Source organism: Scyliorhinus canicula, chromosome 13, assembly GCF_902713615.1.
Source record: "Scyliorhinus canicula chromosome 13, sScyCan1.1, whole genome shotgun sequence".
In the NCBI taxonomy this organism is placed as follows: Eukaryota; Metazoa; Chordata; class Chondrichthyes; order Carcharhiniformes; family Scyliorhinidae; genus Scyliorhinus; species Scyliorhinus canicula.
The window spans coordinates 72,071,869-72,088,817 of record NC_052158.1 but is presented as its reverse complement, the minus strand read 5'-3'; the positions used below and the strand labels follow the sequence as shown (position 1 = coordinate 72,088,817).

At 45.0% G+C, this 16,949-nt stretch overlaps 1 protein-coding gene across 11 annotated transcripts in view; it reads right to left on the bottom strand.

Moving 5' to 3' along the window:
* Nucleotides 1–16,472, bottom strand: part of LOC119976388 (rho guanine nucleotide exchange factor 9-like) — a 180,558-nt gene extending 164,086 nt beyond the window's left edge. For 6 of the 11 annotated variants that reach the window (XR_005462922.1, XM_038816893.1, XM_038816899.1 and 3 more), the window contains exons 1-4: nucleotides 12,384–12,461; nucleotides 12,128–12,211; nucleotides 10,183–10,275; nucleotides 3,415–3,528 (exon numbers count right to left, since the gene is read on the bottom strand). Coding sequence is in view for 9 of the 11 variants with exons in the window: in XM_038816893.1 (XP_038672821.1) it covers nucleotides 3,415–3,528; nucleotides 10,183–10,275; nucleotides 12,128–12,211; nucleotides 12,384–12,419 (327 nt within the window). In the remaining 2 variants the exon portion in view is untranslated. Of the gene's footprint in view, nucleotides 1–3,414; nucleotides 3,529–10,182; nucleotides 10,276–12,127; nucleotides 12,212–12,383; nucleotides 12,462–16,357 lie in introns of those variants that run through there. The other 5 variants (XR_005462921.1, XM_038816897.1, XM_038816896.1 and 2 more) reach the window with 3 other exon arrangements.
* Between the last annotated feature and the right edge of the window lie 477 nt (nucleotides 16,473–16,949).

The window sequence follows — 16,949 nt, the reverse complement described above, 5'->3', positions numbered from 1 at the left end:
GTACAGCACAGGAACAGGCCCTTTGGCCCTCCAAGCCTGTGCTGACCATGCTGCCCGTCTAAACTAAAATATTCTACGCAAAAAACAAAGCAAAAAAAAGATGGTAAACAGTACTGTCACTGTGTGCTAATTGTAGAGGAAGTGAATGCTTAAAATGGTGGAGGGCATGCCATTCAAGCAGGCTATTTTATTCTTGATGATGTTGAGCTTCTTGAGTGTTGCTGGAAGTGTGGTCATCCATGCAGGTGGTGAGTTGTGCATCACACTCTTGACTTGTGTCTTATGGTTGATGGGCTTCGGGGCGGGCGGTCAGGAAGTGAGTTACTACCCACAGAATTTTCAGTCCCTGATCTGTTTTTCAAGCTACAGAATATCTATGGTCGATCAGGTAAACTTCCAGTCAATGGTAACACCTCCCCAGACCCGACCCCGACCCCAGGATGTTGACAGTAGTGAATCCAGCAGTCCAAACTGCTTCTATATCTGAGGAGTTGTGACTGGTACTAAATATTGTACGATATCAGTGGACATCCCCACATCTGCCCTTATCCTATTTTGGGCAAATCAGTAAAATTAAATTAACAAACTGAACGACAAGGGAAAAGGCAGTCGCTTAAAGGGATGCTGCAACAAAAGAAACAGAATTACAAAGGAAACTTAAAACATCGAACAAAATGTGATTTTCAGAGCACCATAGTCCCTCTGGTTCTCACCGGATATGGAAGACTTTGAGTGAGCCGGCAGACACAGATTTCTGACTTTATGATGGAGGGAAGGTCAAACATAGAAACATAGGAAATAGAAGCCATTCGGCCCTTTGAGCCTGCTCCGCCATTCTTTATGATCATGGCTGATCATCAAATTCAATACCCTGATCCCACCTTCCCCCATATCCCTCGATCCTTTTAGCCCCAAGAGTTATAACTAATTCCTTCTTGATATCACACAATGTTTTGGCCTCAACTACTTTCTGTGCTAGAGAATTCCACGGGTGCATCACTGTCCTGGGTGAAGAAATGTCTCCTCACCTCAGTCCTAAAAGGTTTACCTCCTATCCTCAAACTATGAGGATACATTCTGAATCTACCCTGTCTAACCTTGTCAGAATTTTATACATTTCTATGAGATCCCTTCACTCTTCTAAACTCCACTGAATATAATCCTGACCGACTTAGTGTCTCCTCATATGACTGTCCTGCCATTCCAGTAATCAACATGGTAAACCTTTGCTACACGCCCTCCATTGCAAGAGCATCTTTCCTCAGACAATACTCCAGGTGTGACCTCACCAATGCCCTGTACAATTGCAAGAAAACATCTCTATTCCTATGCTCAAATCCTCTCATTATGAAGGCCAACACACCATTTACCTATTTTAGTTCCCGCTGTACCTATGCGCTTACTTTCAGAGACTGGTGCACGAGGACACCAAGGTCTTGTTGAGTATCAGCCCTCTCAATTTACACCCATTCAAATAATAATTTGCCTTCATATTTTTGCTACCGAAGTGGATAACCTCACAGTGTAGTGTATCTGCCGTGCATATGCCCACTCACTCAGCCTGTCCAAATCCCGCTGAAGCATCTCGGCATCCTCCTCACAGCTCAGCTTCCCACCCAACTTCGTATCATCTGCAAATTTGGAGATAATAAATTTAGTTCCCTCATCCAAATTGTTAATATATAATGTGAATTTATAATGTAAAGGTCAGTAATGAAGCAGCTGAAAATGATTGGGCCTTGGGCACTGCTGAAAGGAACTCCTGCAGTGAAATTTTCGGGGTGAGATAATTGGCCTCCAATAACCACAGCCATCCTTGACGATCCAATATTAACTAGTGGAAAGTATTTCCCTTGATTCCCATTGACTTCAGTTTTGTCAGACTCCCCGATGCCACGCTCGATCAAATGTTGCCTCGATGTCAAGGGCAGTCACTTTCAATTCATCTCTGAAATTCAGCTCTTTTGACCAAGTTTGGAAAAAGGCTGTAATGATGTCAGGAGCTGAATATCATGGCAGAATACATCCTGAACAGTGATGAGCAGATTATTGCTGAGTATTCCCCTATCATTGAGGTTGGAGATAAATGTGGTATTTCCTCTCCCAGTTAGTTTCATCAGCTCATGGACAATGTTTGAACTGATGCAATGAGACTTGATGGGGTCCAAGGTCAGTGTTGAGGACTCCTGAGGCAATACTTTCCTGATTGTGCCACTACCTCAGATGGGTCTGCACTCTCAATGGGAATGGTGATGGAGGCGTTTGGGATATTGGCTGTAAGATGAGTGTGACTGTCAGGCTGTCACTTGACTAAACTGTGGGACAGCTCTCTCAATAATAGTACAAATCTCCATAAGTGAGTGAGGAGGACTTTTCAGGGTCAACTGAGAAGTTTGTGTCTTTATCATTTCCAGTGCCTATTAAAATGTTGGCTTGGCCACCTGATTTTATTCTTGCTCTCGAATGGGATAAGAGATTTGAATATAGGTCATGGACCTTGATCACTCATGCATCCAGGACCTTGGGACTAGATGCCTGGTGTTGACCATCATTGCTATCTGTTCACACAGCCTTTGCAAAGTTTGCCTGGAAGGTTTTCTGACCCACTGTATGTAAAGAACATCCTTTATCCTCTCCCTTTCTTCCACAAGGTATCAAGTGCAGTATCAAGTACCCTGGGGAAAGTTCTCTCCATACTGCATCAGAATTCACTTCCCTTCCTAGCCAGACTTTATTCTACAAACATGCCTAGCATCTCCTTCAGCAAAAATACAACTGGCCTTTATGAGTTGCAGGTTGCCTTTGAAAGTGTAGTTGATGCCAACCTCAGGCAACCTTGGGCATGCTGCCACTCAACAGTAGTTTTATCACTGCTTGCAAGCAGCAATCATATAAATTAGCAGGCAACAGGAGATTGGCTTGTTCGACAGTGCCCAAAGTTATGGGTATAGGCTATTTGCACATTGTATCCAGTTTTGGAGGCTGACCAATTTAGTCCTCAGAGTATTTTGAAGCCATTCTGCAACTTATTGGATTAAGGTGTAGAGTTAGTGCTGATTTTATTATGAATATGTCAGTGTTGTGACTTGTGAATTGACACTGTCATGATAAGAGGGTGATTGAGGTCGTGGACTTATGCTTCGTGGACCTGACCGGAGGGCCAAAGGAGGCCATTCAACCCATTGAGTCTGCACCAGCCCTTGCTCCAATAGAGCACCCTACCTAAACCCAATCCCGCGCTGCTATCCCCATAACCCCACATGTGCATGTAAAAGGAGATTGTAACAAGGCTGCTGATGCCTTGTAATTGTGTGTTCATGTTCTGAAAATGTGTTCGTAATAAATGTAATTTATAGCAATGATATCAGTCATCCTGCAATGTAAAAACATTAAATATTAACAACGACTGTTTACCTTTTGTTCAGATAATTCAGGTTTCTGTACGTCTTTGGCTATGGTTCTAGGTTTAATCAGTTGATATACATGATCCTGATATTTCATCTTATATGGGTCATCCACAGTTGATGGCTTCAGGAACAGAAATAGACATGAGGTTAGATGCAGTAAAAGACATAATTTGACAATCCTAAGATATGATGAAAATGCTATCAGGGAACGCTCACCTCTTGTTTCTTCTTTTGGTGTTTTAGATGAACAGTGACAAATAAAAACAGCAATGCCGATTGGCACTCCTTTAAGGAGATTGGTTGTGGGGTAAGAGCAGTGGACCAGCAATTGTATATTCAACAGTCAATGTCTGTTTCACTACACCTCTCAATTAAATATTGATGAAGACTTCAATTAAAAAACCTGCCCCGTTGATATCCTGATTAAACTATGCTGATTGTTCAGAACCTAAAGGGTGTCCAAAAAGGAAAACTGGAGGATGGGCATTATAGAATGGTATTGCACTGAAGTAGGCCATTAGTCCCAATATGCCTATGCTGGTACTTTGTTTGAGTTCTACAATTAATTCCACGCTCTTGCTCTGAACCAGCAAAAAGACCCAGAGGTGGTAACCACCACCTTAGAAAAGTGGACGAAGAGAAGACCCAGAGGCAGTTAGGAGCACCCAGAAGAGTGGGCAAAAAGAAGGCCTGGAGGCAGTCAGGAGCACCCGGAAGAGTGGGCGAAGAGAAGACCCGGAGGCAGTCAGGAGCATCCGGAAGTGTGGGCGAAAAGAAGACCTGGAGGCAGTCAGGAGCACTTGGGGATGTGGACAATAAGACCTGGAGACATTTAGGAGCACTTGGGGGTGTGAATGAAAAGCAGACCTGGAGGCAGTTAGGAGCATCCGGAAGTGTGGGCAAAAAGAAGACCTGGAGACAGTCAGGAACATCCGGAAGTGTGGGCGAAAAATAGATCTGGAGGCAGTCAGGAGCACTTGGCGGTGGGGGTGAAAAGAAGACCTGGAGGCAGTCTGGAGCATCCGGAAGTGTGGGTGAAAAGAAGACCTGGAGGCAGTCAGGAGCACTTGGGGTGTGGGAAATAAGGAGACCTGAAGGCAGTTAGGAGCACCTGGAGATGTGGGCAAAAAGAAGACCTGAAGGCAGTTAGGAGCACCTGGAGGTTTGAGCGAAAAGAAGACCTGGAGGCAGTCAGGAGCCCTTGGGGTGTGGGAAATAAGGAGACCTGAAGGCAGCTAGGAGCACCTGGAGATGTGGGCAAAAAGAAGACCTGAAGGCAGTTAGGAGCACCTGGAGGTTTGAGCGAAAAGAAGACCTGGAGGCAGTCAGGAGCACTTGGGGGTGTGGGCAATAATAAGACCTGAAGGCAGTTAGGAGCACCCAACAGCGGGACCAGTAGATACCGCTTGCTTGCCGCATCTCCCACTAAAAAGCACGCGGCGGGGTGGTCTAATGCTGTATGGGATTTCTCAGGGCTGGATTCTCCCACCCTTCCCGCGGCAAGAACGCCACGGGTGAGCCGTGTAGAATGGAGAACTCCATTGACCTTGAGAGGGATTCTACGGTCGCCGGACGAACGCGGTCAGAGAATGCCGCCCCAGTGTCTACAGCATTGGCACCTCATTATAGTCCTAGACAAATGTAAAATACATTGAAAAATCTGAATATGAACAAGGTAGTGGAGCCTGTTCATTTGTGATGTCCACACCATATCATCTTGCTATATCTTGCACTCCCAGCTTCCATTTTAGGGCTATTTATTTTCATCGCTGGGCTAGCCTATCGTCATCATGGGCTAGCCTATTGCTTATCAGTGACAATTATCTCTTCTTTCATTGTTCCAGTCTCCCTTTGTATCTTTCTAACTCCAACCTATGCTCCAAGGGAAATGCACATGCTTATTTTCATCCTGATATTACCTCTGCTTGTCTTTGTATCAGCTGATCTTGGCCACCTTTAACTAAATGTATCTCTTCCTCAGCTATTACAAATAATATTCCACCTCGTTTGTTACCTCTATTTGGTAACTCATAGAGCTTTTACACCAGTTCAGCACATCAAGAACCATTTTGCTCTAATCCCATTTTCCAGCCCTTGCCCTGTAGACATTTATGCTATAGTGTTTCAAGTGCTCATGTAAATACTTCTTAAGTATTGTGAGGGCTCCCGTCTCTACCACCCTTTCAGGCAATGAGTTCCAATTCCACCACCCTCTGCGTAAAAAGGCTTTTCCTCAAATTCCTTCTAAATCTTCTGCCCCTTACCTTAAATCTATGCCCCCGAGTTATTGATCCCTCTGCTAAGGGGAAACGTTCCTTCCTAACCACCCTCTCTGTAACTCATTATTTTATACACCTCAATCAGGCACACTGTCAGCCTTCTCTACTGCAAGGAAAACAGCGACAGCCTATCCAGTCTCTTTTGATAGCTGAAACTCTCCAGCTCCAGCCCTGGAACTTCCCTACTTTTTATCAATCACATTCAAATCAAACCGACTCTCATTTTTCCTTTGCCAAACTCAGTGGTCACCACTGAAAATGTCTCTGAATCGCCACTTCCTCACATCAGAATTAATGCGAATGGCCTTCTTTGTAAGTCGATCAGTAGATGGGAGCTGCTCCAGTTTAGTTTTGGTGGGTGGTTTGCTGTGGGAGGACCCTGAAGATCAATTAGGAGAAATGCATTCATGTTTTCATTTACCAAATGATAATGTTGCGAGTGATCCACCACCAATGTCGATTCCATCTAAGAGTTACAATTCCTCAAAATGTTTCAGAAGTTCCACTTATCAAGTCTACTCAAAGATATGTTAAGGAAACCTCCAAATCTTCTGAACTTGTAGCTGCTTTTAGGTGCCGTGGCCCATTTAGACGTGAAGAATAAGGTGGTCATGTACACTGGAGAGTAAGAGTCCAATCGGGATAGAAGAGGAAACAGAGATACAGATATACCAAGTGGTGATGTAGGTGAATACGGCCAATAAAAAAAGTAAACAAATCACTTTGGTTCAGAGAGCAGGAATAAGGGGCGAGATTCTCCGCACTCCCGACGGTGCGGAGAATAGCGTGGCTCATAAAATTTTACGGCCACGCTGTTCCGACGCCCCCCCGCTATTCTCCCCCCCCCACGCCCGACTCCCGATACGAATCGCTGCCGCCGTTTTTTTACGGCCGGCAGCGATTCTCAACTGTTCGATGGGCCGAGTTCCCAGCCCTTTACGGCTGTTTTTACGAACGGCAAACACACCTGGTCTGGCCGTTCGTAAAAACGGCCGTAAACTCTCGATTTTTAAAACCATGGCACCGATTGGCACGGCAGTACCACGGCCGTGCCAAGGGAGCCATGGGCCCACGATCGGTGCCCACCGATCGCGGGCAGCGGGCCCGATTCCCGTGCACTCTTTGTCCCTCCGCCGCCCCGCTGTATCACTTCGCGGGGCGGCTGAGGGGCATCCTGGCCCGCGCATGCGCGGGTTTCACGCAAATGCGCGATGACGTCATCCGCGTATGCGCGGGTTGGAGTCTTCCAATCCGCGCATGCGCGGCTGACGTCATATGACGCGTCAGCCGGCGCTAACTCTGGCAAGCGGGCTTAACGAAATTCGTTAAGCCCGCGATGCCGGAGTTTACGGCGTCGCCATGCTAGTCCCGACCGGGGACCAGAATCGGTTCCCGGTCGGGAAGGGGGGGGCTGGCGTCAAACCCGCCCGGATTTGACGCCAGCCTTACGATTTCTCCCCATATGGGAGAATCGCGCCCAAGAAGTTTATTTTCAGGACACCAGGAATGCTGCTTGGACCTTACCTATATAGACGACTTAGCTGAGGGGATTGAGTGTAATATCCCAAGATTGCTGTTGGTACAAAGCTAGATGGTAAAGTAAGCTGTAAGGAGGACTGTAAAAGGGTGCACAAGGGATATAGGCTGGTTAAGTGATTGGGCAAGGCGATGACATATGGAATATAATGAGGCTGAGTGTGAAATCAGCCAATTTATTAGGGATGAAGTGGAGATGCCGGCGTTGGACTGGGGTGAGCACAGTAAGAAGTCTTACAACACCAGGTTAAGGTCCAACAGGTTTGTTTCAAACACTAGCTTTCGGAGCACTGCTCCTTCCTCAGGTGAAATTTATTAGGGAGAATAGAAAAACAGAATATTGTTTTAAAGGTGAAAAATCATTAAATATTGAGATTCAGGGTGCCACAGAAAGTTCGGTGTAGGCACCGAAAGCAATTAGGAAAACAAATGGTATTTTTGCTTTTATTGCAAAGTGGTTGAATTATAAGACTAAACAAGTCCTGTAGCCATTATATTTTGGTGAGACTGCACCTAGAATGCAACCATAGAATAGATCCTCTACAATGCAGCAGGAAGCCATTTGACATGTTGAGGGTGCACTGACCCCCTAAAGAACAAACTACCTCCCCCACCCACCTCGCCAGATCCCCATAACCAAGCAACCTAACCTGCACGTCCCTGGAGACTGAGGGGCAATTTGGCATGGCCAAACTACATAACCTGCACATCTTTGGACTGTGGGAGGAAATCAGAGCACTCGGAGGAACCCATTATGTACAGTTTGGATCTCCTTACCAATGGAAGGACATGATTACCTTAGAGGGAGCGCAATGAAAGGCTCAAGAATCAATAAGGAAACATTGAGTAGAACTGGACCTATGTTCTCTTGAATTTAGAAACATTAGAGGTGATTGCCTTAAAAATATAAAATGGCATGGTGGCACAGTCATTCACACTACTCCACAGACCCAGGTTTGATTCCAGCATCGGGTGACTGAGCGGAGTTTGCACTTTTTCCCTGTGTCTGCATAGGGTTTCTCCGGATGGTCCGGTTTCCTTCTGTACCCATCTCAGATGGCCACCTGCAAAGGACCATGGGAATTATGGCCAACCCAGGACTCAGACAGACTCCGAGCTTGTGTGTGTATTTGCAACTCAGATAGCTAGACGCGATCGAAACCCCCGCTCGTTTGCCTTCTAATGGCCCTTTTCCCCAGAACAAAAGAACTGTACTCAGGTAACCAATGCACATACAGGCTAATCGGTGCCACTCCCTTTACCCAGGGAGCCCAAACAGCCAAGGTCAATGACCGCTAAGGACATGCCCAGCCATCAAGACACCCACCCCTTTATTGGCCAAAATCAAAGGCAGTGATCAAAGCCTGTCGAACTATTGGGTCCAAGTTAAGGACCGCCCCAAAGAGCATGAAATCCCAGATGGTTAAAAAGAGACACAGCCATGTACTCGGTCTCTCTTGGATCTGGCCAATGCCAACCCAAGTGCAGCATAATGCCCAGACAGACAAGTTCAACGATCGTTACCAGACGGATGAGCCCAGCAGAAGCAGAGCCCCTTCTTCCACCCAGCCACGCAAGATCAGGACAAAGGCCTTGTCCATCTGCATAGAGCCGGTTGTCCTGAAGTTAAGTATTGTAGTTGTTAGGTGTAGTTTAACTTGTAGTGTTTTGTGTTGCATGTCGAAGTAATCCTCGTGTGTAAATAAACCATCTTTGAGCTTGAACTGACTAACTGGTTGTGTGGTCCTTTGATCGCTACCCGGTGAAGCCTTGTGGTGGTATCACTTGATACCTGGCGACACTAAGGGGCATCATTATTAATTGGCAATATTATTGGTGCCGATTGGCAAAACTCCAAAAATCCAAAGATGTGCAGGTTACATGGACTGGCCATGCTAAATTGCCCCTTAGAGTCCAAAAGGTTAGGGCAGGTTACTGAGTTATGGGGATAGGGTGGAGGCATGGGCGTAAGTAGGGTGCTATTTCTAAGAGCCAATGCTGACCCGATGGGCTGAATGGCCTCCTTCTGCACTGTAAATTCTATGATAACTCTTAGAGAGCTTGACAGGGTGGATACCGAGAGGCTGTTTCTTCTGGTGGGAGAACAAAATCGAGGAAACTGTGGGTGGGATTCTCTCAGCCCACGCTGGGTCGGAGAATCGCCTGACCGGGCGCGATTCGTGCGACGCTGCCCTGATGCCGGTCTGCCGAATTGGCGCCAGTCGGGGGCTGCTCTACACAGTGCCCCCCGGCGATTCTCCACATGGGATGGGTCAAGTAGCCGCAAAAAAAATCCGAGTCCTGCTGGCGCCGTCCACGTGTGGACTTACCCGGCGGGACCTCGGCGTGCATCCTTTCAGGGGTGGACTGGTGGGGGAGGAGGGGGGTCCGACCCCGGGGGTGGCCTCCGCTGTGGCCTGGCCCGCGATCGGGGCGCACATTTGACACCGGTATCAGCAGCTGGAGTGGCGTGGGTCACTCCAGTGCCATGCTGGCTGCCTAGCTGCTCCTGAGGGCCTGTTGACACCGTTGTAAAATGCGACGCTGTTTACGACGGCATCAATACTTAGCCTCAGGATCAGAGAATCCCGCCCATTATCTCAAGACAAGAGGGTTTGACATTTAGGAGTGTGATGAGGAGAAATGTTTTGACTCAGTGTTGTGAATATTTGAAATATTTTCCGAGTGACCATTGATTTTTGGGTACTAAGGCGATTAAGGGTCCAGTCATTAACATATTGAATAGTGGAGCAAACTTGAAGGTCATATGACCTACTCCCGAAGCTGTCCCTTATGTTCTTGTGTTTTTATTTCTTGAATTAGAAAGCAGAGTAGTTCTATTAAACATCTATGGAACATCATGCATAGAACACTGTGCACAGTTCTAGTTTCCATTTTACAGAAAGGATACAGTGGATATTTGGATGTTAGATTTATAATTATTTATTATAGCTATTCACCATGCCTATAGGGGATCGAGGTCTTGGTGCTCTCACAGTTTTCATCTTCAATTCTGTCGTCAATACTTGTTCTTTTGGGTTATTATAATCGAGCTTGAGGAACAGAAGAAAATGTTATGTTAGCATCAAAACAAATATAGTCTTCGCAGTTGGAATTGTTTTTCGCACAATGCCAGGGAAAATGTTGAGCATTAGAAATTTTATTAGTCCAATTTTTAGACCTGAAGTAAGCATCATGCGTCATGCATGTGCTGGAATCTGGAGGCCAGGCGTTTATCCCAAATTAAGCCTCAGACCTCATCATAACATGTTTGACAAACTTATGGGCATCATTTGAGTGTCATTTGTGCTCTCGCTCTCTTCAAGGTGTCTTGGTTAAAGAGGACCAATTTAGACCAATTGTTCTAGTAGGTCCTGGGATAGGGAAAGAGAATGACACAGGGAATAGCATGGGCTAGGAATCCTGCTTCCCACCTCATTACTCCACATTATGTTAAGCTCTTAAAAATGCACTTACCTTTTTGTGGGGCATGCTGTCCTTTCAAGGACTGCTTGCTAGGCCATGTTAGGAACCAAACCATTCCACCGAGCACCAACACATTCTGGGAAAGGTCCTTAAACAGGAATTTTGCTGGAGCAGTGTTTTTCAAACTTTTTTTCCACTTTTACCAACTGGACAACCTTCAGGGCCCATACTGGCCAATCTTCATCACCCACGCCAACTCTCCTTTGTGACACACCATGTTCGCTTACCTTTAATGCAACAAGTGAGCCTGCTTGGTCCTCACAACCTCACTTGCTTTAGGTTCTCGCTGCATTCTTTGAAAATAATCAAGAGGTTTGTCCTCAAACTCGCCATGTTTAGTCTTCACATGCCTTTGAAGTTTTGAGAGTTTCAAACTCTCAGTTCTTCCCCACATATAACACTCATGGGGTTTGCATCCTGATTTGCATTGGCACAATTAACAAAGCCATACCTCAAGAAAATGACTTTATACTGCTTTGTTCCTGATTTCTGTTTTTTCTTTGTTGCTTTTTCACTAGGGGCTCTGGAGCTATGTACAGAGCTAACATTAGCGTTACTTTATCCTGCCACTGAGCAGCTCACTCCAGCAGATTCAGTTGTGAGATACTGGCCTGTTTGTGTCTCTGGCCCTTTTTTCCTTATAACAAAATGATCCATTTTTTCACAGTCCTGCTGCCTTGTTTGCTTGCAGATAGTAAATGGAGGAACCTGTCCTCCTTGATTTTGCACTAAAAGCACGGAAAAACAGGGTGTGTGACGTCAGTGGACATGCCGGGCGCGCGACCTGCTCTCTGCCGCCGCTTCTGGCAGGGAGACTGCATCGTTCCATGTAAAAGCCTGTGTTGCAAATCATTCTCAAATTAAAAGCCAGCCCTGGCCATTGGGGGCTTCTCCCACAATCGGGAACACGATGACCCTCTCGATACCTGCCCGTGACTCACCTGTGTATGATTCACTCTATGTCTCCATCGATGTCAAGCCACCAGACATAGCTCCAAGCCAGCATCATCATTTTCAAAGCACCAAGGTGACTGCTGAGTAAATCCTTTAGGAGTGACTCCTGACCCGGCAGTGGGAGGACCACCTGAGCCCTTCACGGGATAATACCAAGATCCATGGTTATTTCTTGATGTTTCTGGGCACAGAGCTGCTAAGGGAAGGGAGCAGGGGGGGAGGGGGGGGGGAAGGGGGGGGGGGGGGGTTGCTGCCTTGTAATCTGCCATTTAATAGCATGTGGCAGAACTTCACCAATTTAGGATCTCTTTGGGCCCATGCTCAAACCTGAACAGCCATCCCCGGCATAGTATCTATAAATTGCTTTTGAGCTAGAAGAAATACATGTCAAAATATGATTTGATCCTGATCAGGTGGTACATTTCCAAGATTTAACCTTGGCATTCTGATTACTATTGTCATTACCTGTTTTCCAGATTGTTGCATATTTGGTAATGGTTCAACCGGGATGTCATTGAATATGACTGAGTCTGCTTCTTCAGAAATTGCCTTAAAAAAAAGAATAAATTGTAATTTAGTTTCTGAAATAAACACTCATCTCCTGTTTTGGAGTGCGTTTGTAGTAAAATCAGAACTTGCATTTTTACGTGCAGCTATCTTATAATTATTTAAATGGTTGTTTGTTCTCAGTATTGTGTGCCACCAGATGCTGTGGTCTTACTTTTTCATTGTAGGAACTTGTAGACTGGGTGTTCATGTGTACATCGTGATGACCTGTCCACAGTAAATTACATGCTGGTAGAGCTTAAGTAGGAGAACAGTGACTAGAAGTCAGGTTTTTGCTACCAAGTCTGCAGCCAAGAAGGATTTTGAATGACCGTTACATGCAACGGAGGCTCCAAGAACCATCATGATATCCTGACAAATGACAGGGATCAAAGGCAGCACGGTGGCTCAGTGGGGTAGCCCTGTTGCCTCACGGCGCTGAGGTCCCAGGTTCGATCCCGGCTCTGGGTCACTGTCCATGTGGAGTTTGCACATTCTCCCCGTGTTTGCGTGGGTTTCGCCCCCACAACCCAAAGATGTGCAGGGTTGGTGAATTGGTCACTCTAAATTGCCCCTTAATTGGAAAAAATGAATTGAGTACACTAAATTTTAAAAAGAAAATGACAGGGATCAGAGCAGAGTCCTATGCTGCCATTAATGACCAAGAGAAATTGGTTTTGCATAATCTCGGATTCGCTAAAAGATACGCTAATGTAAAGATCCTCCTGTTTAAACCCTGTTTATTCACTTAATTTTCCCTTTCTTTTATTTTTTGCCATTTCAATTGTGATGCATGGGTGATTACATAAGAACATAAGAACTAGGAGCAGGAGTAGGCCATCTGGTCCCTTCAGCCTGCTCCGCCATTCAATGAGATCATGGCTGATCTTTTGTGGACTCAGCTCCACTTTCTGGCCCAAACACCATAACCCTTAATCCCTTTATTCTTCAAGAAACTATCTCGGATATTGATTAATGGGCATTTGCCTTTAATTCAAGCTGGAGAGATCAGTGATGACTCATTTTGACCGTCTTGGCTGGCGACGAATGAACTGGCTTGAAATGCTGGGCTTTGCCTGTAATCAGTGGCGATTGGTTCTGATTTCTGTAGAATAATTTTCTCTCCCCAGTAAAGCTAGATTGTTTTAGTCTCACTTTCAGTTCAGAAGCTGGAAGAAGCATCTCTGATATTCTCTCTCTGTTATTATGAAATCTCTCTAAAAATCTAGTGTAAGAACTCTTCTCTCTCTCCAGTAAGACTGAAAGGTATACCCTTGAAGGCCCAGTTTAATAAAGGCTAACATGTCTCTCCAGAATAAATCGCACTGCCTGTGAGTACTGAATGAATGTTTCTGCTAGAGAACCATCACCAACTGGCCACCAGCTGCTTTGATCAATTAGCATGCTGAGAGGAATGCCTACGGCAAAGGATTCAACATTGATAGCAAGGACTATTATCTTTTTGACCTCAATCCTTATTATTTTTACCCTTTTTCACCCTTCTATATTTGTTTGTCATGTATGTGTATGGGTAAAGCATGGAACAGTTAAAGGTTAGCTTGCCATCATACCGTTGCAATTACTGCATATTTCATCTTGATTTCTGTTATAAATAAACAGTAATTGTGTTTCGACGTACAAATTTGGTGACTGTAAGTTATTGGACAGCCAAGGACCAAAGGTTTCAGTAATGTTTATGCAAATTATTGGTTAATTCAATTGTTTTGGGACTCTGGGGCCGTGTGACTGGAATCAACCGCGCACTAGCCCAGGGTCTCATAATACTATCTACATTAAAAGAAAACCCTGCATTTCCACCACATTCATAGAACATAGAACATAGAACAGTACAGCACAGAACAGGCCCTTCGGCCCTCAATGTTGTGCCGAGCCATGATCACCCTACTCAAACCCACGTATCCACCCTATACCCATAACCCAACAACCCCCCCCTTAACCTTACTTTTATTAGGACACTACGGGCAATTTAGCATGGCCAATCCACCTAACCCGCACATCTTTGGACTGTGGGAGGAAACCGGAGCACCCGGAGGAAACCCACGCACACAGGGGGAGGACTCTAAGGTTCCCTCTAAGAATTTCATGTACTTCCAGTTAGGTTCCTGTCACACTATTTCCACTGTTCTATTTTAGTTGTTTCCGTTTGTTATTCTTAAACCTGTGCTTTTGAACCCAGTCTTTGGTAAAACTGCCTCCAATTATTTTTCCCTCTTTACATGATTTTCACTTCCTTACTAAGGTACTGCTACGATTACCTCAGCAGTAACAATAGAGGCCAATCTTAGCTAAGTGGCCAATGCAATTTAAATTGTATTGTATTAATTGATTTCAGTCATGTAACTGTGCAGTTACTTCTTTCACACTAATGAATATAAGTTGGCTGTGGTGGAGTCCTGTGGGCAGAGTTTGTCTCTATTGGTTTTAAGAAGATGGAGTTACAGAGAAGAAATTTTAATCGAAGTCATTGCTGACTCTCAGATTGAACTTTTAAAATTAAAACCAGTTTCAGCTAAACAACCGGACAGACACACACACGCACACACACACACACACACATGTCAGAGCAAATTCCTGCAGTAGTGGTTTGCCACAGATGCTGTGCCCTTCGTTTACAGAAAACCAAGATAAATTAGTCACTCGGGAATGTGTGAATGAACTATTCCTTCCCCAAGGTACTTGATCACATCCATTGTTGGCATGAACCTGCAGACAGGATATGACCAGGTAGAGATGGCCCTGGATGGCCAGGCTATGCTTAATAATTCAATCGGATTGTCTGATTTAGGCAATTACTTTATATGCCAAGGGCCAATAAGGTGTATAAAGACACTGCTCTCAAGTACATTGGTACAGTGGTAGGCAGAAAGATCTAGTCAGCCATTCTGAAATTGCATTGGGAGATCTGTTGAAGAACTAATCACCTGAGACAGACCCTAGTTAGCAGGACTCCAAAGCAACCAGTGTCACTATGCATATGTTTAATTGCTTAGAAAATTAATAATGATGCTGAAATTTAGTGAAACTATCCAATTTTTTGTGTGCGAATGATATCAAGAGTAGAAACAACAACTTTCGGGCCACAAAAATCTTACCTGTGGCACTGTCAAATCTAAAACTTTACCTGAAGAAAGCTTTTCAAATTAATTCTTCAACTTACTTTTATTGTTTTAGTGTTAAATTAAGTTCTTAAATTAAATTAAATCTTAAATTAATGATTTAATCCTGAAAGTATCCACTGCGCAGTCTTGTCCACATCGGGACCTCTCATATTGCTTGCTACAAGTACCTGGCACACACACACACACTCGCACTTGTCCCCACTGTTACTGTTTCTCCATGACCATCTGAACTTTGCCAGTAATGGTCATCCCTGCTCATCTACTGTATATCCATTCTGGCATTGGACTGCCTTCACCAGGTGCTGGTACGGAGCTGGTGAATTGGCTTTTTATAGTTTAAAGTATTATTTTAGATTAAAATGTAGCACATAGGTAAAGGAACAGCTTATTCTCTCACATCATATCAGCAATGTCATGGAATATCACCTGACATTAAATTAAGTCTCCAATATATTATGCATCTGTCATGCAAAATTGCTCCGAACCAACCAATAAACAATTTATTGTCTCCGAATACACCTAACAGAAATCGCTTTTTTAATCATACCAGTGTCCATGTACATTCTAACCCTATTTGCAGTGCTTCCCCTCGCAGCAGCTTAACACTTACGTCCACAATGAGAAAGAACACAGATTTAAAGGGCAAGAAAGAGGTTCATAGTATTTACAGTGCAGAAGGAGGCCATACACCAGCCCCTGAAAGACCACCCTACCTAAGCCCACACCTCCGCCCTAACCTGTAACCCAGCAACCTGACCTAACGTTTGGACACACAGGGTCAATTTAGCATGACCAATCCACCTAACCTGTACATCTTTGGACTGTGGGAGGAAATTGGAGCACCCGGAGGAAACCCACACACACACGGGGAGAACGTGCAGACTCTGCACAGGCAGTGACCCAAGCCGGGAATTGAACCCGGGTCCCTGCCGCTGTGAAGCAACAGTGCTAACCACTGTGCTACCGTGCCGCCACATATTGAACACATGTAGGCCACCTTGTGACTTACCCATAAATTAATCTTACTTAAACCAAGCTAAATCTTTCGTCCACTCAGTTGCAGTCAGCCTGTACAACCAAGAACTCCCAGTTTACACATTGAGTTCTAAAGTGGTCACCTTTGTGGCTGGCGGTGGGGAGGGGGGGGGGGGGGGGGGGGGGGGGGGTGCAAAATTGATTCTTGTAATAAACAAACAGGAAATGATCTCGACAATTGTGGTAAACCATTGTTTCAAGGTTTACAGATGCGAACATTCTATGTCACAATGCCTCACACAAACACTATTGTGGAGGTCACATTTGTAACCTGAGGGGCAATAGTTCAGCAATTGTGGCCTGAAGATGGCGATTAGTGATTGATTTCAGCAAGGCTCAGATGAAGTCAATCTTAAAAAAAAACCCTTTTAGTTGCTTCAAGTCAATGATTTTTAGTCAGAACTGGCCTGGTGAAAGGTGATTGATCTGAAATGTTAACTCTGTTTCTCTCTCCAAAGATGCTGGCTGACATGTTGAGCATTTCCAGCATTTCCTGTTTCTATACCAGACATCCAGCATATGCGGTATTTTGCTTTTATGCCGTTTTAGTTGCCTTTAGATTTTGG